The sequence below is a fragment of the Mesoplodon densirostris genome, chromosome 10, assembly GCF_025265405.1.
Source record: "Mesoplodon densirostris isolate mMesDen1 chromosome 10, mMesDen1 primary haplotype, whole genome shotgun sequence".
NCBI lineage: Eukaryota > Metazoa > Chordata > Mammalia > Artiodactyla > Ziphiidae > Mesoplodon > Mesoplodon densirostris.
This window is the reverse complement of record NC_082670.1, coordinates 69,161,261-69,188,636: the sequence shown is the minus strand read 5'-3', so window position 1 is coordinate 69,188,636 and position 27,376 is coordinate 69,161,261. Positions and strand designations below refer to the sequence as shown.

Here is a 27,376-nt window from a genome sequence, read left to right as displayed (position 1 = left end):
CCCTGTTGTCTTACTTTTAGTGATGTCAGAATTAATCAGTGGATTCTGGTATAGTCACTCTGATCCATTCATTACAAAGTTCCTCATCAAACTTTCATCTACTGGGTTTTGCTACCATTGATGATTGTTGCATTTATTAGCTAGAATTCTGCTATAAAGTACAGCTATTACTCACCATCTGTTTGATTGCCCTGAAACACAGACACATGATCATCAGGACTCTAGTTTGAACACTTCTGTTACTCTTTATTTCATGATACAGCCCCTTCGGTTGTTAGGCAGATACATTGACTATTACACTGAATCAAAATACATTTCTCTGAAACTTTTTACCCTTTTTCTCCCAGTTTTGTGTAATAGCTAATAAATATTTGACTTAAAGAGCACGGGCTCTGCAGTCAAACAGCCTGGATAATTGGCTCTGCCACTTTGCCAGCTATAACTGTAGGTTTCTTCATTTGTAAAAGTGGGAATACAAATACGTAGTATACCCTTCTTAGGTTTGAGGATCACATGAGCTAGTTGTATGTAAAGCATTTAACGAAGTACCTGAAAAATGGAAAATACTCTATTAGCTACTTATAATGGTGATGGTGGTCTAATAATGGGGCTATAAGACGGTAGTATACATAATGTAATGAGGTTACTGAGAACTACCTTCAGCTCTTTCTGTTGTGATTTATTGACTAGTAGTAAAAATGAATTTCAGCATTTATGCATTCTGTGTTTTGAAGGTTATTTGGTAATGGATATCCCCTCTCCTACAATTTGCTAATGAGGAAAATAAAACAGATAATTTAAGAGATTTAATTCAAAGTAATGAATAAAGGTAGTGAAACTCATTTGTATGTAACAGGCCCTAAAATGTTCAAATTAGATCCCCATGCAGCCTAATTATGGGTTTTGGAGAACAAATTGCTTGAACAGGAGAACATAATTCACTTCATTCAAGTATTCCTGCAAGCTGATTTGGAAGACAAATTTAGAAACAGATTTCAGGTATATACAATTGTTAACATTCGGGATCATATTCTTGCCTTTCCTCACTGACTAGGAACTGTACATTGTACATTCGAGATCAGCTGTGTTTGTTTACAAAGTGATTTCTTGTTTAAAGAAAATAGCTTTACTTACTATCTGTATAGACACTCCGCATTAAAGTTGCAACTATTTGGGGGTATAAGAGTAGCTGATGAGTATGACATGGGGGAGAGAAGTGCTGTTTTGACCTATATCAGAGATAGATTTTTTTTTTTTTTTTTTGCAGTACGCGGGCCTCTCACTGTTGTGGCCTCTCCCATTGCGGAGCACAGGCTCCGGACACGCAGGCTCAGCAGCCATGGCTCACGGGCCTAGCCGCTCCACGGCATGTGGGATCTTCCCGGACCGGGGCATGAACCCGTGTCTCCTGCATCGGCAAGCAGACTCTCAACCACTGCGCCACCAGGGAAGCCCTCAGAGATAGCTTTGATTAGATGACATACTGTGAGAATATTCCTGCTGTGTAAATGCTGTAATTTTAATAACATTAGTTTTTATTAATTTTTTTCTAGATTTAATCTGTGTACATGAACCTCTGTCAGTCGAAACTCTATGTTTGAGACACTATGCTAGTTGAAGATGTGGACTTTAGGGCAAGTGAGAAATAGTGCTTGTGTTTATCAAGTCCATTGGCACCAGTTCAGGTTAGCATATTCATTCCAAAGTGCTTTGCCTAAAGTTTCCAGGCCTTTGATAAAAAGCAGTGGTATTCATGACTTTTTTGTCCACATAAATCACATATATTTCTCATCAGTGTTTTAATTCACTTGTCCTCATGTGTCCTATTTCTTGGATGAGAGTATGGCAAATGTTATAAATTAATTTATGGCCTGTATGGCTTGTTTTTTCCACAGATCAGCTTTGAGGTATTTCCCTCTTTTCCTTTGAGAATTGCTTGAAATGAGAAAGCTAAAACCTGGTATTATTGTTAAGGAATTTCTTTGATTCAAAAAGTAATGGGAATTTGGGCTTCCCTGGTGGCGCAGTGGTTGAGAGTCTGCCTGCCGATGCAGGGGACCACGGGTTTGTGCCCCAGTCTGGGAAGATCCCACATTCCGCGAAGCGGCTGGGCCCATGAGCCATGGCCGCTGAGCCTGCGCGTCCGGAGCCTGTGCTCCGCAACGGGAGAGGCCACAACAGTGAGAGGCCCGCGTACCTCAAAAAAAAAAAAAAAAAAAAAAGTAATGAGAATTTATGCTAAGAATGGGACTGGTAAACCCAGGGGAGATTATACAGTAAGGACAAATTTTGCCTTTGTCTCTTTGTAACTTAAACTCTATTTGGGAAGGCAGGAACAATAAATGCAAGTCAAGGCTATGTATGTGATTGTCATTCTGCAAAGTACATGATGTAGGAGTCGCGTTTATTGTTAGCGTCTGGAATGTTAAGGAAAGGCATAGGAAAAGGCAGTATAGTGCCGAGCACTTAGTAGGCACTCAGATAATTGTCAAGTGAATGAAAGTGACTGAGAGGACTAAGATGAGTATGGGAGCTGATAATGTGTGTGTGGACGCTGAGAGAGAGGGAAGGTGGTTGAATGAAGAGCAGTTTGCAAAATTATTGAAGTCAAGACTGATCTATGTTTGAACTTAGGGGAGACCATCTTAACTATTGAAATTGTTAGTGGGGAGTAGTGTAAAGCAAACCTAGCTAGATAGGAAAGTGAGTATGATGTCAGCCAAATATTTACTGAGTACTTTCTATGTTCGGAGTTTTTGGCACTTAAATGCACCTGTGAACAAGATAAACTCAATCCCTGCCCTAAAGCAGCTTGTATTCTAGTGGGAGGAAACAGGCACTACATTAAAACCAAACAAATGGAAAAAACCTCATATTGATAAAGGCCAGGAATAAAGTAAGGCACTATAAGATAGAACGATGGGGGAATCTCACAGGGGATAACATTTGGGATGTCATCTTACGATTGAGAAGTAGTCTGTCAGAGATTTAGGGTGAACTGTATTCTATAAGAGAACCTTCAGGAATGTTTGAGGAATGGAAAGAAGGCTAATGTGGCTAGAAGCTAGGGAATGAGGAGGAGGGACTGAAAAGAGCTCAGGTCAGAGAGAGTGAGCAGGTATGTGCCATATGATTTATGTTTTTGAAAGACCACCTGGCTGTTATATAAAATTCATAATATGTGTCTATAACAATCATCTTAATTGGTATGGGGTTATCATCATTAGTTCCATTTTGACCATGTTACATTTGGGATAAATGAGACATCCAAGGAGAAATGTCCAGTGAGCATTTAGGTAAGTAAGTGCAAAGGGTTTGGTTTGGAGATGTGGAAGTCAGCAGTCTATAGATGACACTTAAAGCCATGAATTTGGATGAGATGAGGTAGGAGGGAAAAAAGTAGATGGAGAAGAGAAGGAAGGCCAAGTAGGGATCAGGTTTTGGGACACTCGCAACGTGAGGACATCTGAATAGGAAGACGTCAACAGATAAGATTAATAGGAGTAGCCAGTGAGGGTAGGTGGAAAAACAGGAGAATGTGGTCTGTGAAAGCCTAGGAAAGAAATTGCCATTGGCCTTAAGATGTTGGTCACTAGTGATGTACCCCCGCCCCTGCCCCCCCTCTTTTTTTAAGGTAAGGCATATAAAAATCTGTTTGACTAATGAGAATGGAGAGAGACAAAGACAGACTGATGGTAGAGGAGAGGAAATTAATTAGGAAATGAAAAGTCCTTGAGAAGGCAAGAAATAGGACACTGAGCAAAGTGGTGGTATCAGTTGAGAGTGGTCAGGGAGATGGTGGTGACTGAGATTTGGGGTAGGGGGATGTGTGAAGTAGTCATCTAGGAGGGTGAGAAAGGGAATTGAATGGCGCAAATCATAGAGTTAGTAAATATAGAGAAAGGATTCCAACGTAGGTATCAAAGTTTGATCTTTTTGCTCTGTTGCACTGACATCCTTATAAGCAAAGTAATAAATACTAAAGAAGGAGAATCAGAAACTGTGCCTAATTTGAACCGAAAAAAGAAAAATTAATAAGAAAGCCCCTTATTAGCCATTTAATTTATGGCAATAATTATTTATTACCTTGTATCATGGTTATTTGGTATACCTCTGTGCCATATTACTTCAGTAGAGTGTGAAAATCCTGATGGGGTAAGGATTGTGAACTTGACATCTTGCCTTTATAGAACTAATATTGCCTCCTTCAGTGGGGTAGATCCTTAAATAATTATTGAACAAATAGCCTTGTGATTGAGATGTGTACTGATACTTACAATTAACATTGTTGCTTTTCTAAAATAAGTCATTGGCCAATCCATCAGTGTGGTTGTGTGCTATGGAAAGATATGTTCTGATGCAGTTTCCACATTTCCCTTATGCCTAGCTAACTCATGGTAGTTAGCTAGGACACCTACTCTGTACCAAAACTTTAGTCTACAGAACTCATTTTGTTTGGAAGAGGTTTGCAAACGTGTATGACCATAGGCCAAGCAGTGAACTAGGTAGATGTGATCTTTTTTGGTAAAAGTTTTACTTATGAAGACTTTATCCCTTATATACTTTTTCATATCATTGAAGATCTGAGGCATTTTAAGTCTTGAATGTATGACACTGTAAGTGCCTTAATGCATAAGTGTCAAAACATGCATGACTTCAGTGCATTCATTCCGACTTTTTTTTTCCATGACATATTTTCATTTGTACCTGTTGGGGAGCAGGTCAAAGATTTAGAAATCTTAAAAGGGAAACAAATTGAGGGGCAGGAGGTGGGTGGCTGGAGCTGTGAAATTCCATTTCTTTTTTAATGTTGGGAATCACTTGGTGCTTGAGTAGGGATCCTTGCCAGTATTTCTGCGTTGCTCTTACTTGGGCCTGGGTATATACAGCAAACCAGTTTTCTTCTAGAGAGCTCAGAGTACTACTCGAAGTGAACCTCTGGGCTAGGATGTGTTACAAGCAATGTTATGAAATACTAGTTTTCGGTTTTGTCATTGTTGGCATCCTTCCTTTTGTTATCAACCAGTTCTCCTGTCTTATCCCTGAGTTTTCACCTCTTCACAGTACTATCTCTGCAATTTTATACTCTATTTATTATAAGGTCTAGTTTTTATGTAGCTTATTCTAATCAGTGCCTACCAGAGTATGAATTTAGAAAGATTTCAAGTAGTGTTTCTTCAGGTAGTGTTTCTCCAGCTGAGGCTCTAGGATCTCCAAGAGTCCATTAGTATTTTTTTTTCTTAACACATTCTTAAGGGGTGAAGGAGTCTGTGAGGATATTTAATAGTTTTTTATATTTTATCTTAGGTTGAAAAAATACTTTTTTAAAAATCCATTATTTATTTTTTTTGGTTGCGTTGGGTCTTTGTTGCTGTGCGCGAGCTTTCTCTAGTTGAGTTGAGCGGGGGCAGCTCTTCCTTAAGGTGCGCGGGCCTCTCACTGCAGTGCCTTCTCTTGTTGCGGAGCGTGGGCTCTAGGCACGTGGGCTTCAGTAGTTGTGGCACACGGGCTCAGTAGTTGTGGCTCGTGGACTCTAGAGCGCAGGCTCAGTAGTTGTGGCACATGGGCTTAGTTGCTCCGTGGCATGTGGGATCTTCCTGGAGCGGGGATCGAGCCCATGTCCCTTGCATTGGCAGGTGGATTCTTAACCACTGAGCCACCAGGGAAGTCCCAAAAAACTAATTTTTAATTTTTGAAATAATTTCAGACTTATAGAATGGTTTCAAAAACAATAAGGATTTCTTATATACCCTTCATCTAGATCCCCCAAATGTGAACATTTTCCCACTTACCTTTCTCTTTTTACACACACACACACACACACACACACACACACACACAGTTACTTCTTTTTTTCTGAAATGTTTGAAAGTTGCCGACATGATGCCTTTTTATCCCTGTGTCTTCCAATGTGTATTTCCTAAAAACAAGGCTGTCTTCCAATGTGTATTTCCTAAAAACAAGGCCATTCTCATATAATCACTATACAACTCAATTTCAAGAAAGTAACATTAATACTATTTTCTAACCTACAGACCTTAACAATTATTTTTAAGTTTTAAAATTTATTTCACTTGAAAACTACCATTACCTTTCAGTGGTAATTTTCAAGTACAGTTGACCCTAAACAACATGGGTTTGAAGTGCGCAAGTCCACTTACACACAGATTTTTATCAGTAAATTGGAACTACACAATCTACAGTTGATTGAATCCGCAGGTACAGAGCCATAGATATGGAGGATTATAAAGTAAACATAAGCATACAGTTTATGTTCATAAACATATAAACTAGAATTATATGCAGATTTTCAACTGTGCGGGGGTTCCATGTTGTTCAAGGGTCAAATGTAAAATAAATTTGGACTTAGAAAACAAACTTATGGTTACCAAAGGGAAAAGGTCGGGGGGAGGGATAAGGGAGGTTGGGATTAACACATATATACAATAGATAATCAACAAGGACCTGTATAGCACAGGAAACTCTACTCAGTACTCTGTAATACCTATATGGGAAAAGAATCTGAAAAAGAATAGTTATATGTATATGAAAACAAAAAAAAAAGTATGGACTTCTGAGATTTTCCCTGAATGTTTTTTATTTGGCGTATGCATCGTAATTCTATTAGAGGGACTAAAGCTTTCATTCAGTAGACCAAAGTCCTCAGGGTGAATGTTCAATACAGAATTTAAAAGACAGTATTTTGTAAAAATCTACTGCTCTGAATTAAAAATTCATACACATTCGAACTTACTAGGGAAAAAAAAGACCCCTACATCACTCAGATGTGAGAAACACTGGCTTTAAGTATTATATTTGAGGAATATTTGAATTTTAGTAAGAAATCTTTAAAGATTAAGTAGGAGTGACTCTTTAAAGTCTTTACTTATTAAAATCAAGATAAAATGCTGTTTCTGATTTGTGGTTCAGGAAATTCAATAAACTGAAGGCCCTGATTGATACCTTCTAGGGCCTCACTTTTGTAGCCTTATATCTGGGTTAGGAATTCTGTCTGATCTTAGGTAAGTTCTCATCCAGATTCTTCTTAAAACATTTCTGAGGACAAGGAAACTTAAGTACCCTTTACAGTGACACATTCCAGTTGCAGCTTCCTCACATTTTGTTTTTATAAAGCAGTAGGAAAGACTAACAACTCAATAGGTAATCGATTGACAAAGGACCTGAAAAAGCACTTCCCAGAAAAAAGAAAACACCAATGACTTATGAAAGGCTATTATGCCAGTAGAACTACAACTGAAGCTGTATCTAAATATGTTGATATGTAATTATATCCAGGGCTTTAAGTGGAGAAAAGGTAGAGAAAGGTATGTTTCCATTTGTGTATGTCTTTTCTCCTTTAAAAGTAATGTATTTTTTTTTTACATCTTTATTGGAGTATAATTGCTTTCCAATGGTGTGTTAGTTTCTGCTTTATAACAAAGTGAATCAGTTATACATATACATATGTTCCCATATATCTTCCCTTTTGCGTCTCCCTCCCTCCCACCCTCCCTATCCCACCTCTCTAGGTGGTCACAAAGCACCAAGTTGATCTCCCTGTGCTATGCGGCTGCTTCCCACTAGCTATCTATTTTACATTTGGTAGTGTGTATATGTCCATGCCACTCTCTCACTGTCACAACTTACCCATCCCCCTCCCCATGTCCTCAAGTCCATTCTCTAGTAGGTCTGTGTCTTTATTCCTGTCTTACCCCTAGGTTCTTCATGACATTTTTTGTTCTTAGATTCCATATATATGTGTTAGCTTACGGTATTTGTCTTCCTCTTTCTGACTTACTTCACTCTGTATGACAGACTATAGGTCCATCCACCTCACTACAAATAACTCAGTTTCATTTCTTTTTATGGCTGAGTAATATTCCATTGTATATATGTGCCACATCTTCTTTATCCATTCATTCGATGATGGACACTTAGGTTGTTTCCATGTCCTGGCTATTGTAAATAGAGCTGCAATGAACATTTTGGTACATGACTGAATTATGGTTTTCTCAGGGTATATGCCCAGTAGTGGGATTGCTGGGTCATATAGTAGTTCTATTTGTAGTTTTTTAAGGGACCTCCATACTGTTCTCCATAGTGGCTTTACCAATTCACATTCCCACCAGCAGTGCAAGAGTGTTCCCTTTTCTCCACACCCTCTCCAGCATTTATTGTTTCTAGATTTTTTGATGATGGCCATTCTGACTGGTGTGAGATGATATCTCATTGTAGTTTTGATTTGCATTTCTCTGATGATTAATGATGTTGAGCATTCTTTCATGTGTTTGTTGGCAATCTGTATATCTTCTTTGGAGAAATGTCTATTTAGGTCTTCTGCCCATTTTTGGATTGGGTTGTTTTTTTGTTATTGAGCTACCTGAGCTGCTTGTAAATTTTGGAGATTGATCCTTTGTCAGTTGCTTCATTTGCAAATATTTTCTCCCATTCTGAGGGTTGTCTTTTGGTCTTGTTTATGGTTTCCTTTGCTGTGCAAAAGCTTTGAAGTTTCATTAGATCCCATTTGCTTATTTTTGTTTTTATTTCCATTTCTCTAGTAGCTGGGTCAAAAAGGATCTTGCTGTGATTTATGTCATAGAGTATTCTGCCTATGTTTTCCTCTAAGAGTTTGATAGTTTCTGGCCTTACATTTAGGTCTTTAATCCATTTTCAGCTTATTTTTATGTATGGTGTTAGGGAGTGTTCTAATCTCATACTTTTACATGTACCTGTCCAGTTTTCCCAGCACCACTTATTGAAGAGGCTGTCTTTTCTCCACTGTACATTCCTGCCTCCTTTATCAAAGATAAGGTGACGATATGTGTGTGGGTTTATCTCTGGGCTTTCTATCCTGTTCCATTTATCTATATTTCTGTTTTTGTGCCAGTACCATACTGTCTTGATTACTGTAGCTTTGTAGTATAGTCTGAAGTCTGGGAGCCTGATTCCTCCAGCTCCGTTTTTCTTTCTCAAGATTGCTTTGGCTATTCAGGGCCTTTTGTTTTTCCAAACAAATTTTGAAATTTTTTATTCTAGTTCTGTGAAAAATGCCAGTGGTAGTTTGATAGGGATTGCATTGAATCTGTAGATTGCTTTGGGTAGTAGAGTCATTTTCACAATGTTTATTCTTCCAATCCAAGAACATGGTATATCTCTCCATCTATTTGTATCATCTTTAATTTCTTTCATCAGTGTCTTATAATTTTCTGCATACAGGTCTTTTGTCTCCTTAGGTAGGTTTATTCCTAGATATTTTATTCTTTTTGTTGCAGTGTTAAATGGAAGTGTTTTCTTGATTTCACTTTCAGATTTTTCATCATTAGTGTATAGGAGTGCAAGAGATTTCTGTGCATTAATTTTGTATCCTGCTACTTTACCAAATTCATTGATTAGCTTAATAGTTTTCTGGTAACATCTTTAGGATTCTCTATGTATAGTATTATGTCATCTGCAAACAGTGACAGCTTTACTTCTTCTTTTCTGATTTGGATTCCTTTTATTTCTTTTTCTTCTCTGATTGCTGTGGCTAAAACTTCCAAAACTATGTTGAATAAGAGTGATGAGAGTGGGCAACCTTGTCTTGTTCCTGATCTTAGTGGAAATGCTTTCAGTTTTTCACCATTGAGGACGATGTTGGCTGTGGGTTTGTCATATATGGCCTTTATTATGTTCAGGAAAGTTTCCTCTATGCCTACTTTCTGGAGGGTTTTTATCATAAATGGGGGTTGAATTTTGTCTTAAGCATTCCCTGCATCTATTGAGATGACCATATGGTTTTTCTCCTTCAATTTGTTCATATGGTGTATCACATTGATTGATTTGCGTATATTGAAGAATTCTTGCATTCCTGGAATAAACCCCAGTTGATCATGGTGTATGATCCTCTTAATGTGCTGTTGGATTCTGTTTGCTAGTATTTTGCTGAGGATTTTTGCATCTATGTTCATCAGTGATATTGGCCTGTAGTTTTCTTTCTTTGTGACATCCTTGTCTGGTTTTGGTATCAGGGTGATGGTGGCCTCGTAGAATGAGTTTGGGAGTGTTCCTCCCTCTGCTATATTTTGGAAGAGTTTGAGAAGGATAGGTGTTAGCTTTTCTCTAAATGTTTGATAGAATTCTCCTGTGAAGCCATCTGGTCCTGGGCTTTTGTTTGTTGGAAGATTTTTAATCACATTTTCAATTTCAGTGCCTGTGATTGGTCTGTTCATATTTTCTATTTCTTCCTGATTCAGTCTTGGCAGGTTGTGCATTTCTAAGAATTTGTCCATTTCTTCCAGGTTGTCCATTTTATTGGTATAGAGTTGCTTGCAGTAATCTCTCATGATCCTTTGTATTTGTTCAGTGTCAGTTATTACTTCTCCTTTTTCATTTCTAATTCTATTGATTTGAGTCTTCTCCCTTTTTTTCTTGATGAATCTGGCTAATCGTTTATCAATTTTGTTTATCTTCTCAAAGAACCAGCTTTTAGTTTTATTGATCTTTGCTTTCATTTCCTTCATTTCTTTTTCATTTATTTCTGATCTGATCTTTATGATTTCTTTCCTTCTGCTAACTTTGGGGTTTTTTTGTTCTTCTTTCTCTAATTAATTGCTTTAGGTGCAAGGTTTGGCTGTTTATTCAAGATGTTTCCTGTTTCTTAAGGTAGGATTGTATTGCTATAAACTTCCCTCTTAGAACTGCTTTTGCTGCATCCCATAGGTTTTGGGTCATTGTGTCTCCTTTGTCATTTGTTTCTAGGTATTTTTTAATTTCCTCTTTGATTTCTTCAGTGATCACTTCGTTACTAAGTAGTGTATTGCTTAGCCTCCATGTGTTTGTATTTTTTACAGATCTTTTCCTGTAATTGATATCTAATCTCATAGCATTGTGGTCGGAAAAGATACTTGATACAATTTCAGTTTTCTTAAATTTACCAAGGCTTGATTTGTGACCCAAGATATGATCTATCCTGGAGAATGTTCCATGAGCACTTGAGAAAAATGTGTATTCTGTTGTTTTTGTATGGAATGTCCTATAAATATCAATTAAGTCCATCTTGTTTAATGTATCATTTAAAGCTTGTGTTTCCTTATTTATGTTCATTTTGGATGATCAGTCCATTGGTGAAAGTGGGGTGTTAACATCCCCTACTATGAATGTGTTACTGTCGATTTCCCCTTTTATGGCTGTTAGTATTTGCCTTATGCATTGAGGTGCTCCTATGTTGGGTGCATAAATATTTACAATTGTTATATCTTCTTCTTGGATCGATCCCTTGATCATTATGTAGTGTCCTTTGTCTCTTCTAATAGTCTTTGTTTTAAAGTCTATTTTGTCTGATATGAGAATTGCTACTCCAGCTTTCCTTTGGTTTCCATTTGCATGGAATATCTTTTTCTATCCGCTCACTTTCAGTCTGTATGTGTCTCTAGGTCTGAAGTGGGTCTCTTGTAGACAGCATATAGATGGGTCTTGTTTTTGTATCCTTTCAGCCAGTCTGTGTCTTTTGGTGGGAGCATTTAATCCAGGTACATTTAAGGTAATTATCGATATGTATGTTCCTATTCCCATTTTCTTAATTGTTTTGGGTTTGTTATTTTTTTTTTTTTTTTTTTTTTTTTTCGGTATGCGGGCCTCTCACTGTTGTGGCCTCCCCCGTTGCGGAGCACAGGCTCCGGACGCGCAGGCTCCGGACCCGCAGGCTCAGCGGCCATGGCTCACGGGCCAAGCCGCTCCGCGGCATATGGGATCCTCCCAGACCGGGGCACGAACCCGTATCCCCTGCATCGGCAGGCGGACTCTCAACCACTTGCGCCACCAGGGAGGCCCGGGTTTGTTATTTTAGGTCTTTTCCTTCTCTTGTGTTTCTTGCCTAGAGAAGATCCTTTAGCATTTGTTGTAAAGCTGGTTTGGTGGTGCTGAACTCTTTCATCTTTTGCTTGTCTGTAAAGGTTTTAATTTCTCCATCAAATCTGAATGAGATCCTTGCTGGGTAGAGTAATCTTGTTTGTAGGTTTTTCTCCTTCATCACTTTAAATATGTCCTGCCAGTCCCTTCTGGCTTGCAGAGTTTCTGCTGAAAGATCAGCTGTTAACCTTATGGGGATTCCCTTGTGTGTTATTTGTTGTTTTTCCCTTGCTGCTTTTAATATGTTTTCTTTGTATTTAATTTTTGACAGTTTGATTAATATGTGTCTTGGTGTGTTTCTCCTTGGATTTATCCTGTATGGGACTCTCTGTGCTTCCTGGACTTGATTAACTATTTCCTTTCCCATATTAGGGAAGTTTTCAATTATAATCTCTTCAAATATTTTCTCAGTCCCTTTTTCTCTTCTTCTGGAACCCCTGTAATTCGAATATTGGTGCATTTAATGTTGTCCCAGATGTCTCTGAGACTGTCCTCAGTTCTTTTCATTCTTTTATCTTTATTCTTCTCTGCAGTAGTTATTTCCATTATTTTATCTTCCAGGTCACTCATCCATTCTTCTGCCTCAGTTATTCTGCTATTGATCCCTTCTAGAATATTTTTAATTTCATTTATTGTGTTCATCGTTGCTTGTTTCGTCTTTAGTTCTTCTAGGTCCTTGTTAAATGTTTCTTGCATTTTCTCTATTTCCAAGATTTTGGATCATTTTTACTATCATTATTCTGAATTCTTTTTCAGGTAGACTGCCTATTTCCTCTTCATTTGTTAGGTCTGGTGGGTTTTTATCTTGCTCCTTCATCTGCTGTGTGTTTCTGTCTTCTCATTTTGCTTATCTTACTGTGTTGGGGTCTCCTTTTTGCAGGCTGCAGGTTCGTAGTTCCCATTGTTTTTGGTGTCTGTCCCCAGTGGCTAAAGTTGGTTCAGTGGGTTGTGTAGGCTTACTGGGGGAGGGGACTAGTGCTGTGTTCTGGTGGATGAGGCTGGATCTTGTCTTTCTGGTGGGCAGGTCCATGTCTGGTGGTGTGTTTTGGGGTGTCTGTGGACTTATGACTTTAGGCAGCCTCTCTGCTAATGGGTGGTGTTGTGTTCCTGTCTTGCTAGTTGTTTGGCATAGGGTGTCCAGCACTGTAGCTTCCTGGTCGTTGAGTGAAGCTGGGTGTTGGTGTTGAGATGGAGATCTCTGGGAGATTTTCGCCTTTTGATATTACGTGGAGCTGGGAGGTCTCTTGTGGACCAGTGTCCTGAAGTTGGCTTTCCCACCTCAGAGGCACAGCAGTGACTCATGGTTGCAGCACCAAGAGCCTTTCATCCACACGACTCAGAATAAAAGGGAGATAAAGTAGAAAGAAAGAAAAAGAAAGAAAGAGAAAGAGGATAAAAGAAAATAAAGTAAGTTAAAATAAAATAAAATAATTAAAATAAAGAGTAATAAAGAAAAAAAATTTAAGTAAAAAAACACAGAAAAACAAAAAAAAAAACGGATAGAACCCTAGGACAAATGGTGAAAGCAAAGATATACAGACAAGATCTCACACAGAAGCATACACATACACACTCACAAAAAGAGGAAAAGGGAAAAATATAATAAATCTTGCTCCTCAATTTGGGATGATTCGTTGTCTATTCAGGTATTCCACAGATGCAGGGTACATCAAGTTGATTGTGGAGATTTAATCCGCTGCTCCTGAGACTGCTGGGACAGGTTTCCCTTTCTCTTGTTTGTTCGCACAGCTCCTGGAGTTCAGTTTTGGATTTGGCCCCGCCTCTGCATGTAGGTCGCTGGAGGGCGCCTGTTCTTCGCTCAGACAGGACGGGGTTAAAGGAGCCGCTGATTCGGGGGCTCTGGCTCACTCAGGCTTGGGGGTGGGGAGGGGCACGATGCGGGGCGAGCCTGCGGCAGCAGAGGTCGGCGTGACGTTGCACCAGCATGAGGCGCGCCGTGCGCGAAGTTGTCCCTGGATCCCGGGACCCTGGCAGTGGCGGGCTGCACAGGCTCCCCGGAAGGGAGGTGTGGATAGTGACCTGTGCTCGCACACAGGCCTGTTGGTGGCGGCGGCAGCAGCCTTAGCGTCTCACGCCTGTCTCTGGGGTCCGCGCTGTTGGCCGCGGCTCACGCCCATCTCTGGAGCTCCTTTAAGAAGCGCTCTTAATCCCCTCTCCTCGTGCACCAGGAAACAAAGAGGGAAGAAAAAGTCTCTTGCCTCTTCGGCAGGTCCAGACTTTTCCACCCCGGACTCCCTCCCGGTGCAGTAACCCCTTCAGGCTGTGTTCACGCCACCAGTCCTCTCCCTAAACTCCTACCGAAGCTGAGCCTCAGCTCCCAGCCCCGCCTGCCCCGGCGGGTGAGCAGATAAGCCTCTTGGGCTAGTGAGTGCCGGTTGGCACCAATCCTGTGTATGGGAATCTCTCCGCTTTGCCCTCCACAGCCCTGTTGCTGTGCTCTCCTCCACGGCTCCGAAGGTTCCCCCCTCCGTCACCCACAGTCTCCGCCTGTGAAGGGGCTTCCTAGTGTGTGGAAACCTTTCCTCCTTCACAGCTCCCTCCCACTGGTGCAGGTCCCGTCCCTGTTCTTTTGTCTCTGTTTATTCTTTTTTCTTTTGCCTACCCAGGTACGTGGGGAGTTTTTTGCCTTTTGGGAGGTCTGAGGTCTTCTGCCAGCGTTCAGTAAGTGTTCTGTAGGAGTTGTTCCACGTGTAGATGTATTTCTGATGTATCTGCTAGTGTTGGAAGCTCTCCTGCAGAGGCAGTGGGTGGCTGTGGCTCACCATGAGGACAAGGACACTGGCAGCAGAAGTTCTGGAAAGTATTCTGTGGCGTGAGCCCTCCCAGAGTCAAAAGTAACGTATTTGCTCATATATGCACAGTTTTTAGAAGGATGTACGAAACTTAACAATAGTTGCCAGTACGTAGAGAGATCTAATTTTAGTTGTATATCTTTTTGTATTATAAAGTTTTCCCCTGTGTACATGTGTTACTTTTTCAAATAGAGAAAGGAAACTAATTTAAAATGTTCTAAATTAAAATGAGGTAAAATCTGTCATTCTATACTTCTGTTGGTCATAGGTCCAAGTTTTGGAATTGAACAAAATAAGACTATTTTATCTTGGAAGTTTTCTGATATTTTGAAATAAATCACTAAGGTTCTGTAAGTCAGGGGTCCCCAGCGCTTAGGCCAAGGACCAGTAGCGGTCCACAGCCTGTTAGGAACCGGGCTGCACAGCAGGAGGTGAGCGGTGGGCCAGCGAGTAAAGCTTCATCTGCCGCTCCCCATCGCTCGCATTACTGCATGAACCGCCCCCCCACCCGCACCCCAGTCTGTGGAAAAATTGTCTTCCATGAAACTGGTCCCTGGTACCCAAAAGGTTGGCAACCACTGCTATAAATTGTCTTTTTTCCACAGTAGATAAAAATACTTCCGTTTTAACTCTAAACATTTCCTGTGTAACATGGTATCTAGAATAGATTCTCTTACTATCCAACTTGTTTACGTTTATGAATATTGTTGATATGGCCAAATATCTCTCATTATACCAGGCCTCCCTTTGGAAACTTTACTTCTTATGTTCTAGCCTGAGAAGTTGGTTGGTTGTTGATTTGAATAATCATGTCTTTCTTTGGTTCTTTGAGATTGCTATGACTAAAACTCTTAATTAAGTCTTTTCCCACATGTGTCCTGTGACCTAATAGAGATTTGTCTCTGCGTTGACATGGATTAGTCAGAATTCTTTATAGTTCTTCAGTAAGCTGCAGATCTGCATACTGTACGTTTTTGACAGAAAACTGGCTGCGGTATCCTCTGGTTTTTCTTCTGTAGTAGCTTTTCAAAAGAAGAAATAAGGCACTCTAGCACAGTCCCACGCTGGAGACTTAAATGCCTGTTTTCGCCTGCCTCATTTTTTATGGCAGGGCACAGTTGGCTCAGTACTCTTACCTGTGGCTTCCATACCCTTGTTCCAGCAACTTTCCTTCAAAAACCCTATTCTTTGTTCTTGACATTATATTATTTACCAAAGCAAGTGTTCTTCAAAAAAAAAAATTTATTTATTTATTTTTTATTTTTGGCTGCGTTGGGTCTTTGTTGCTGCACGCGGGCTTTCTCTAGTTGCGGCGAGCAGGTGCTACTCTTCGTTACGGTGTATGGGCTTCTCATTGTGGTGGCTTCCCTTGTTGCGGAGCACAGTCTCTAGGCACGCGGGCTTCAGTAGTTGTGGCTCGTGGGCTCTAGAATGCAGGCTTAGTAGTTGTGGCACATGGGCATAGTTGCTCCATTGCATGTGGGATCTTCCTCAACCTGGGGTTGAACCCGTGTCCCCTGCATTGGCAGGCAGATTCTTTAACCACTGCACCACCAGGGAAGTCCCCGCAGGTGTTCTTTTATTAGAAACATTTGTGGCTGGTTCTTGCTATTAATTATGGCCTCACAATTTCATTAATATCTTTAAAAAGGGCTTGTCCTCTTATTGCTGTGGCAGTCTATTCACCTGGCCACACCTAGGTATTATCTCCTGATGGGTACTCCAACTCTGAAATATTAGTCTGACCATAATATCCAATTCCTTCACAATACCCTTCTACTTCTTTTTCTGGTTTCCACCAAATCTACTCTTTGAAGCTGCTGCTATCTTGTCCCTACCCTGTTCCTTCAGTTTATCAGCTTCCTTCAGATTTTACTCCCTATTCTATTATCTGTGGATCATTCTTGGGAATGCCTTCAATTCTCTCAGCCCCTTGCCGCCTTCTACCTCTCTTGTCCCACCCAACTTGATAGAGTAACTCATCAGTTGTTTCTCCTCATTGATTCTAGATAGCCTAATGCTGCAAGGGGAAATAACATAAGTGTGCCAATGACTCTGATTATAAATTAGTAATGTCCAACTTGGGGCAGCAACATTGAAGATTATAGTCTGCTTCTATTTTTGTTCCCCACACTTGAATTTTTTCAAGTCTCTTACCTTGTCCCTGCCCCTAACTTTCAACTAATGATGTCAGAGAGAAATACAGGCCAAAAGGAATATTCTTGCTTTATTTTGAAACTTAACTATGTCTTTACTCATCTGTATCCCCTTCTCTCAAGATCATTCCCTCCTCCATCTGTTGCAGTGATTCAATTTTTTTCCTTTGATCTAAACACTTCGTTTGCTCACCTGCTGTATTTATGATGATGGGGGGAAGCAAGGTACAGAATGACTTGTATGGTATGATTACTATACTCAAAAAGAAAAACAAAAACCTCTGTTTTAATGCCCTCTCCACACACAAAAGAAGTGTTAGAAGGCTCTGTATACCAAGGTGTTTGCAGCAGTTGTCTCTGGATGGGTTGGATTGTGGACTTTTCTTTTTGTTTGTGTGTAATTTGATTTCTGTTAACATGAAATGATTTTTTTTTTTTTCTTTTTGCGGTATGCGGGCCTCTCACTGTTGTGGCCTCTCCCGTTGCGGAGCACAGGCTCCGGACGCGCAGGCCCAGCGGCCACGGCTCACGGGCCCAGCCGCTCCGTGGCATATGGGATCCTCCCAGACCGGGGCACGAACCCGTATCCCCTGCATCGGCAGGCGGACCCTCAACCACTGCGCCACCAGGGAGGCCCTGAAATGATTTTAAGATGAGAAAAATTTGATATTTTCCCCCAAATTTTCTGTATGTGCTTATATTGTTTATAAATTTGTTTTTTAAAATATTTATTTATTTATTTGGCTGCACTGGGTCTTTGTTGCGGCATGCAGGGTCTTTGTTGTGGCATTCAGGGTCTTCGTTGCGTCATGCAGGGTCTAGTTCCCTGACCAGGGATCAAACCCGGGCCCCCTGCATTGGGAGCGCGGAGTCTTAACCACTGGACCACCAGGGAAGTCCCCTTTTTATTATAAATTTAAAAAATATTATCAAGTTATGGGAAATGCCTTGCTATCTTTGTCAAGCAGTTTTCTGATTTCTGAATTGAAACTTTATTTCCTCCCCTCACATGCCCACTCAGGTCCCACATTTATAATGTTTCTTTAGCCCTTTGATCATGTGATCACTTTGATTACAGCTTGTCAGAATTCTTTTCACTTGTTTATCCAAAGTATAAGTGCTGAGACTTAGGAAAGGGTTCTGGTAACCTCAGTATTTCCAGCACTTTGTGTGTATGGATACCGTGAAGACAACCATGAATGCTTTTTCTAAAACATCCACTGAAAAGAGGAGTACAAATATGAATGACATTCCAAATGCTTGGACATCTCCAAGTTCCTTTTCTGTTCTTTAAAAAAAATTTCACATAGTACTAATTTAAATCGAATCTAGTATGCCATATTGTGAGACACAATTATTTTTTTTAATCACTAAGAAAGGAAAAATCTCTTGCCAATTAGATTGTGATGTTATTGATAGTATGATGCATTGTGTAGAGGTGTTATATATGGGAAAAATGTATATCATAGAATTGATGAAATACAGCAGTTCTAAGGTCACATCTCTGTAGTCTTTATGGTTTTAGAGTAGAAAAAAGTGTTTAACCCTGGCACTGCTTTAGATCTCATCCATGTATTGCCAACTTTGTTTTCCCTTCATTACTTTGTTTTGTATGGCTACCATGGACTCTGGTGAATGGACTGAATTACAGTGGAGTAAAGCCTACATTTAGGGAAAGGATTTTTAGTACATTTCTTTTAAGGGGCATTTAAGACAGATTATTGTACTCCAGTCTTGCCACATAGCCTACAGAGACACCGGCTTAAAATACAAATCTGGGGGCTTCCCCGGTGGCGCAGTGGTTGAGAGTCCGCCTGCTGATGCAGGGGACGCGGGTTTGTGCCCCGGTCCGGGAAGATCCCACATGCCGCAGAGCGGCTGGGCCCGTGAGCCATGGCCGCTGAGCTTGCGCGTCCGGAGCGCTCCGCAGCGGGAGAGGCTGCAACAGTGAGAAGCCCGCATACCGCAAAAAAAAAAAAAAAACCCAAAAAACAAATAAACAAAATCTGGCTGTTATAGCCTAAAACCCTTTTGTATCTTCTCTTCCCCCAGTGTGCTTCAGTGCACTGGTATACACCAGACTTTTAGCTTTTGATTCCTCAGTCAGGACATAGTGTGGTTATCTTTGTTAGAATATAACTGTGAGCTCAGAAAGCCACATTCTCTCATGTAGAGTGTAAACCTTGCATTAAGCAAAGGGACTGCTGAATGGATACCAGAACAGGTTGAGAACCACTAATTCATAAGATAAAATGTTTCTCATCGTAAGAGACCTGGCCTCTGGACCTGGCCACTGCTCCCTACTTTGGCTAATTATTGGCTTCTTTCTGCCTTATGCTTTATACTCAGATAACATTATTTTATAGTTTCCTTGCTCATATTGTTCTATGTTTTAATCTCTATATCTTTGCCTGGGATCTTCCTTCGTTAAAGATCTCCCTTCAAATACATTCTTCAAAAACTAATTTTTCTTTTAGGAAGGATTCTTTGCATTCTTATCCTTCGACTAAACTGAGTTGTTTATCTTCCTCATTGCTGTTACATTTGTGCATATTTCTATCCTTGTATTTACTCCATTATGTTGGAATTACTTTTATAACAAAATTATATTTTGTATTTACAGGAAACTGTAACAGCTTCTTGAGGGCAGGGACTCTGCTTTATTCACCTTTTCTCTCCATCACCTAGCACAGTGCATGACACTATCTTCATTAAACGTTTGCTATGCTAAATGTAACTAAGGCTATGAAGGAACGGACAGCCTATATAGAATATACCTGGAGGTTGTAGGTATCCTAAGTTTTAATAAAAAACAACTTACATTTCAATCGGTTTTAAGTATTTATGATTTCTTTTTATTCTTTTGCATGCTTTCTTGGCTGGATGACAATAGAGAAGAAGAAAATGAGGTAAGTATAATTTAATTAGATATTCAGCAATTATGAGCTTGAAAACATTCAAAATTTAGCTATCATTTTGAATGTGAAACGAAGTAATAGTTTTTGCTTAGTTTTGTTTTTGGATCTATAGTAATTCATTCCAGTGAGGGATGTTGTATATCTCAAGAAAGTGGTTTTTAGACTTCGGAGTTTCAAGAGCTTTAGTCAAGGTAAAGGAAGCTGGCAACTTGGGAGACAGCTTTTTACCTGTTTTTACACGTTGAGCTTCCATGTAAAATTCAATTTGAAAAGTGAATTTTCTCTCTTAAAAAGTATTTGAAGACCACTGCTCTGTGATAATGCATGTGAAAACATTTACTTTTCCACTTGAATGGTAACTGTATAATTTTGAAAACTGATCTCAGATTTTACCATGTTGAAGTGGAAAACTGTTCTCTTAAATAGCCAGGGTTGATTAAAGAATGTCAGTTAGAAAAATGTGGTAGATGGCAAGTGTACTATCTTTAATTTAGGCTTGAGTTTGTTGTTATAGACTTTTCTGCTGTTCTGTCTACAACCGAGGTTATGCCTTTAACTTCTAACACCCATCAGTTCCTTTGGTGGTTTGGCAAATAATGAAGGGTGAAGTCTTCTTAGATGTACACTTTGTAGTTGTCATTCACGGTAGGATCAGACTATAAATCAGCATGGCCTGGGTGTGTGGGGCCCAGGCAGATGCAGTAGTAGTATGCCAGGACAGAGTAATTTCCAGGAAGGCAGAAAGGCCTGGTCCCCATTTGGTTACCTCATCTGTGAAATGAGTGAGATGGGAGACTGCTCTATACCAGTGGTTTCCCAAATCTAGGAAATCCCTCAGAATTGCCTGAGATGGTTGTTTTCAAAAAACAAAACAAAATAAACTTTCTTATTCACCTTAGAGCTATTGAATTGTTATTTCCTGGAGTTTTGTCACAGATCTATATTTCTACCAAGTACCCAAGTGATTCTATGTGATACCAGAAGACCACTGGTTATAATGACTTCTGATATTTCTTCTCAGATAGGACACAAGAACAAAGTATTTTCATTACTGAGATGTTAGCTGTTGCTCTTGTAGTGTATCTTGAAATACACATCAGATTATTTTTTTAATTCTCATTAAAAATTCTGCCTGGAAAATAGTTATAAAACTGGATAAAATTCTTTAAGATAAGAATGGAAAAATATGGATAATTGTTGAAACTGAGGATGTGTACTTAGAGGTTTATTAAACCATTCTCTGTACTTTTGGGTATGGTTGAAAATTTACGTAATAAAGAGTTTTTAAAAATGCATATATAGCTTAATGAAATTCATGCTGTTTGTCATTAAAAAGGACTTTTCATTACCCTGACATTTTTAGTATATGTGCTGCCGAAGCGAACACTACCCTGACATTTTTAAACTGTGATGCTAGCCATTTGAAAGTAACTTTATTGTAGTAGTAACTGCTTTTTTTGTTCATTTATAGGCAAAGATTGAAAATGTGCAGAAAGCAGGTTTCATCAAAGGACCAATGTTTAAAGGTGTTGCTTCTAGTCGGTTTTTGCCCAAAGGCACCAAGACAAAAGTTAATTTGGAGGAACAGGGACGACAGAAGGTGTCATTCAGCTTCAGCCTTACAAAGAAAACTTTGCAGAACAGGTTTCTGACGGCACTTGGCAGTGAAAAGCAAAATGATACTCCAAATTCCCCAGTTGTACCTCTTCAAGTAGACTCGACCCCTAAAATTAAAATGGACATTGGAGATACATTATCTACTACAGAAGAATCTTCCCCACCAAAATCAAGGGTAGAATTGGGCAAAATCCATTTTAAGAAACATCTGCTTCATGTAACATCCAGGCCACTGCTGACTTCTACCACAGCAGTGGCATCTCCATCTCCTCCCATAGTACCATTACCAGCAGTCATAGCAGAATCAACAACTGTAGACTCGCCACCCTCATCTCCGCCTCCACCACCTCCACCTCCCCAAGCCACAACACCCTCATTACCAGCACCAGTAACAGAGCCAGTGGCCTTGCCACACACACCAGTGACAGTTCTGATGACAGCACCAGTAGATGTAGCTGCTAGAGCATTGAAGGAACCACCAGTTACAATTGTACCAGAATCATCAGAAGTGGACACTAAGCAGGACCCTGTATCTAATAGTTCAGAAGAACACATAACTCACAATTTGAATGAGAAAGCAGATATTCCTTCACAAAAAGAAGATTCCCATATTGGGAAGGAAGAAGAAATTCCAGATAGTTCTAAGAGTAGTCTGGGCTCTAAGAAAACAGGTTCTAAGAAGAAATCCTCACAATCTGAAGGCACCTTTCTTGGTTCAGAATCTGATGAAGATTCTGTACGGACTTCCTCAAGTCAAAGATCACATGATTTAAAATTTTCAGCCAACGTTGAAAAAGAAAGAGATTCAAAAAAGAGCTTAGCAACTTTAAAAAGTGAGGATTTAGGGAAATCTTCACGATCTAAAACAGAGAGAGATGATAAATATTTTAGCTACTCAAAACTTGAAAGAGATACTCGTTATATATCTTCTCGCTGTAGATCAGAGAGAGAGCGAAGGCGGAGCAGGTCTCGTTCTAGATCTGACAGAGGTTCTAGAACTAGTTCATCCTATTCTCGGTCAGAACGATCCCATTATTATGACTCTGATCGTCGCTACCATAGGAGTTCCCCTTATAGAGAGAGGGCACGCTATTCTCGGCCATATACAGATAACAGGGCAAGAGAAAGTTCTGATTCAGAAGATGAGTATAAGAAGACATACTCAAGGCGCACCTCATCTCATTCTTCCTCTTACAAAGACCTAAGGACATCATCCTCCTATTCTAAATCTGATCGAGATTGTAAAATTGAGTCCTCTTACTTAGAGATGGAGAAGAGAGGAAAGTATTCTTCAAAATTAGAAAGAGAATCCAAAAGGACTTCAGAAAATGAAGCAATGAAAAGATGTTGTTCTCCCACTAATGAACTGGGATTCCGACGGGGGTCATCATATTCCAAGCATGGTAACAGTGCTTCCCGTTATAAATCTGCCCCTTCAAAACCTGCACCCAAGTCTGATAAATTTAAAAATTCTTTCTGTTGTACAGAATTGAATGAGGAAATCAAACAGTCTCATTCTTTTAGCTTACAGACTCCTTGTTCAAAAGGTAGTGAATTAAGAACGATTAATAAAGTTCCTGAAAGAGAGAAGATTGGGTCTCCATCTCCATTAAATCGATTAAATGATTCACCTACTTTTAAAAAGCTAGATGAATCACCTGTTTTTAAGTCTGAATTTATAGGACATGATAGCCATGATAGTATTAAGGAATTAGACTCTTTATGTAAAGTGAAGAATGATCAATTAAGAAGTTATTGTCCCACAGAATTTAATATAAACGGATCACCTGGGGCAGAATCTGATTTGGCAACATTTTGCACTTCTAAACGTGACACTGTTTTGATGTCTTCTGATGATAGTGTGACTGGATCAGAGGTATCCCCTTTGGTCAAAACGTGCATGCTTTCATCAAATGGATTTCAAAATATTAATAGATGTAAAGAAAAAGACTTGGATGATACTCGCATGCAGCATAGTAGGTCAGAAAGCCCATTTAGAGAAACAGAACCTCCAGTGTCGCCACACCAGGATCAACTCATATCTTTGCCAGTTATGACTATAGATTATTCCAAAACAATAGTTAAAGAGCCAGTTGATGTGAGAGTTTCTTGCTGTAAAACCAAAGATTCAGATATATACTGTACTTCAAACAACAACTGCCCTTCTTTGTGTCATTCCGGAGCTGAAAATACTGAGCCTTTAGTAACGAAGATTTCTTCAAATAGCTTTATGAATGTGCATTTGAAATCAAAAACAGTTATATGTGATAATGGAAGTCTGACAGATCAGCACTCAAAATTTGCATGTGGAGAATATAAGCAGAGTGTTGGTAGTACTAGTTCAGCTTCTGTTAATCATTTTGATGATTTATATCAACCTACAGGGAGCTCATGTATTGCTTCATCTCTTCAGAGTCTTCCACCAGGAATAAAAGTAGACAGTTTAACTCTCTTGCAATGTGGAGAGAATACATCTCCAGTTTTGGATGCTGTGCTGAAGAGTAAAAGCTCAGAGTTTTTAAAGCATGCAGAGAAAGAAATAATAGAAGTAGGTAGTGGCCTTCCTGATTCAGGAAGAGGATTTGCTTCCTGGGAAAATAGGCATAATAATGGACTATCTGGGAAATGTGTGCAAGAGGCTCAAGAAGAAGGGAATTCCATACTGCCTGATAGAAGAGGAAGACCAGAAATCTCTTTAGATGAAGAAGGTGGAAGAGGACATGCACATACTTCTGATGATTCAGAAGTTGTATTTTCTTCTTGTGATTTGAATTTAATCATGGAGGACAGTGATGGTGTAACATATACCTTAAAATGTGACAGTAGTGGTCATGCCTCAGAGATTGTATCTACTGTCCATGAAGATTATTCTGGTTCTTCTGCAAGTTCAAGTGATGAAAGTGATTCAGAAGATACAGATTCTGATGATAGCAGTATTCCAAGAAACCGTCTTCAGTCTGTTGTGGTTGTGCCAAAGAATTCTACTTTGCCCATGGAAGAAACAAGTCCTTGTTCTTCTCGGAGCAGTCAGAGTTACAGACACTATTCTGACCACTGGGAAGATGAGCGATTGGAGCTAAGGAGGCATTCATATGAGGAAAAATTTGAGAGTATAGCAAGTAAAGCCTGTCCTCAAACTGAGAAGTTCTTCTTTCATAAAACAACAGAGAAGAATTCAGAAATTTCTTTTATACAGCCCAGTCGAAAACAGATAGATAATCACCTGTCTGAAATTGCTCATCCTCAGAGTGATGGGGTTGATAGTACAAGTCATACAGACATAAAATCTGACCCTCTAGGTCATCCAAATTCTGAGGAAGCAGTGAAAGCCAAAATAACTTCTAGGCAGCAAGAAGAGCTGCCAATTTATTCTTCTGATGATTTTGAAGATGTCTCAAGTAAGTCTCGGCAACAGACCACTTTCCCTAACAGGCCAGATAGTAGACTGGGAAAAACAGAGTCAAATTTTTCTTCTTGTGAGATCTCCCGAGTGGATGGTTTCCGTTCATCAGAAGAGCTCAGAAATCTAGGGTGGGACTTCTCTCAACAAGAAAAGCCTACTACCACATATCAGCAACCTGACAGCAGCTATGGAGCCTGTGGTGGACACAAGTATCAGCAAAGTGCAGAACAGTATAGTGGGACACGTAATTACTGGCAAGGCAATGGCTACTGGGATCCAAGATCAGCAGGTAGACCACCTGGAACTGGGGTTGCGTATGATCGAATTCAAGGTCAGGTACCAGATTCCTTAACAGATGACCGTGAAGAGGAGGAGAATTGGGATCAACGTGGAGGATCTCACTTTTCAAGCCAGTCCAATAAATTTTTTCTGGCCCTTCAGAAGGACAAGGGGTCAGTGCAAGCACCTGAAATAAGCAGCAATTCCATTAAGGACTCTTTAGCTGTGAATGAGAAGAAAGATCTTTCGAAAAACTTAGAAAAAAATGATATGAAAGATAGAGGGCCTCTTAAAAAAAGGAGACAGGAATTGGAGAGTGATTCTGAAAGTGATGGTGAGCTTCAGGACAGAAAGAAAGTTAGAGTGGAGGTAGAGCAGGGAGAGACAGCAGTGCCTCTAGGCTCAGCATTGGTTGGGCCTTCGTGTGTCATGGAAGACTTCAGGGACCCACAGCGGTGGAAGGAATGTGCCAAACAAGGGAAGATGCCTTGTTACTTTGATCTGATTGAAGAAAATGTTTATTTAACAGAAAGGTAAGCCAAATTAATACTTGTTGGACAAGTATTAACCTCCTTTTGTGGGAAAAAAATTAACTTTCAAACGTTCAGAACATATGAGCTCAATTGTATGAAATATGGTTGTGTGATAAAATGTAACTTAAAAAATTTGAAAAGTGTATTTACCTATTTAGATTTGATGGTGTATAGTCCCCCAATTCCCCTCCCCCCCCAACAGGAAGGGGATGTCTAAATTTTTTTTTTTTTGGTCCCATTACTTCTTTGGTTCTAGAAGTACATTTAAAAAAGTATATAGACCAGCCCAGTTTTTCTTAAATTTCTTTTACATGTGAAACTGTGGCAGAAAGTGAAACAAAACTCCAGCAAAATTGTCTGCTTTTAGAGAAGAAAAAAGTTACGTTGGATTTTTTTTTCCTTCATTCTGAACATTTTTTTTAATATCTTTATTGGAGTATAATTGCTTTACAATGGTGTGTTAGTTTCTGCTGTATAACAAAGTGAATCAGCTATACAGATACATATATCCCCATATCTCCTCCCTCTTGCGTCTCTCCCACTCTCCCGATACTATCCCACCCCTCTAGGTGGACACAAAGCACCGAGCTGACCTCCCTGTGCTATGCGGCTGCTTCCCACTAGAGATATCTATTGTACATTTGGTAGTGTATATATGTCCATGCCACTCTCTCACTTCGTCCCAGTTTACCCTTCCCCCTCCCCCTGTCCTCAAGTCCAGTCTCTATGTCTGTGTTTTTATTCCTGTCCTGCCCATAGGCTCTTCAGAACCTTTTTTTTTTTTTTTAGATTCCATATATATGTGTTAGCATACGGTATTTGTTTTTCTCTTTCTGACTTACTTCACTGTGTATGACAGTCTCTCTAGGTCCATCCACGTCACTAGAAATAACTCAACTTCATTTCTTTTTAAAAATATGGAACCCTTCACGAATTTGCATGTCATCCTTGCGCAGGGGCCGTGCTAATTTTCTCTGTATCGTTCCAATTTTAGTATATATGCTACGGAAGCGATCACCATTCTGAACATTTTTGAAAAATATCTTTAGGTACTTTACAAGCTGGAACTAGATTAGAATATAGTTTTCTTTTGTCATGTTTCAAAATCTGTTGCTAGTAGATTAAACTTGGCAATAGCATAACAAGTTTTTAAGTTTTAAATGGTGAAATCCCTAACATGAAACAAGGTATAATAAGACTAGGATAATAAAAACAAATTCCTCTAGAGCACAGATTCTCAGTCGACTTTCTTTCACCTCTCTTCGATAATCTTGTTTTCCCAATGTAAATATATGTTGAATATGCCTTTAAAAAAATTTATAGTCTCCTAACCACCTACCTCCTTTTGGAAATTTCTCCTCTAGTTGAGAATCAACTTAGCCATCATCCCTTTAAGCATTCAGAATTTTTTAAAATGAAGACATTTTCCACTGTGGATAAGGTAAAAGACTTCATCTTAAAGTTAGACCCATCAGAAGTTTTTCCTATTTAAAAAGCAAAAACAAAAACACTTTTTTTTTTTAAGGATAAAGTGGGCCTCTTACAATTACGTTCATTTATAACTAGTTGTAAATTAGGTTTAACTTCAAAATATTGAATATTTTAAGTGGTACTCCTTAAGAATTTTGTGAGTAGAGTGATTCAACTTACATGATCTTTGTGAAAGAATAGAAATAAAATTAATCAACCCAACCCTCTGGATTTTATTCAGTGAGTTTCATATACATAATTGGTTGGTGAGAGGCGTTTTAAAGTGCTTGATATAAGCTGG

The 27,376-nt window shown here is 39.5% G+C and overlaps 1 protein-coding gene and 1 non-coding gene across 4 annotated transcripts in view; one reads left to right on the top strand and one right to left on the bottom strand.

The window, feature by feature from the left end:
- The window catches only part of SETD2 (SET domain containing 2, histone lysine methyltransferase), a 122,559-nt gene that overhangs the window by 18,617 nt on the left and 76,566 nt on the right, over nt 1-27,376 (top strand). For all 3 annotated transcript variants that reach the window (XR_009533525.1, XM_060109191.1, XM_060109192.1), the window contains exons 2-3: nt 19,726-19,764; nt 21,245-25,605. Coding sequence is in view for 2 of the 3 variants with exons in the window: in XM_060109191.1 (XP_059965174.1) it covers nt 19,726-19,764; nt 21,245-25,605 (4,400 nt within the window). In the remaining variant the exon portion in view is untranslated. The remainder of the gene's footprint in view (nt 1-19,725; nt 19,765-21,244; nt 25,606-27,376) is intronic.
- On the bottom strand, nt 26,517-26,619 carry LOC132498097 (U6 spliceosomal RNA). Its single transcript, XR_009533709.1, has one exon. It is a non-coding gene; the product is annotated as a U6 spliceosomal RNA (small nuclear RNA).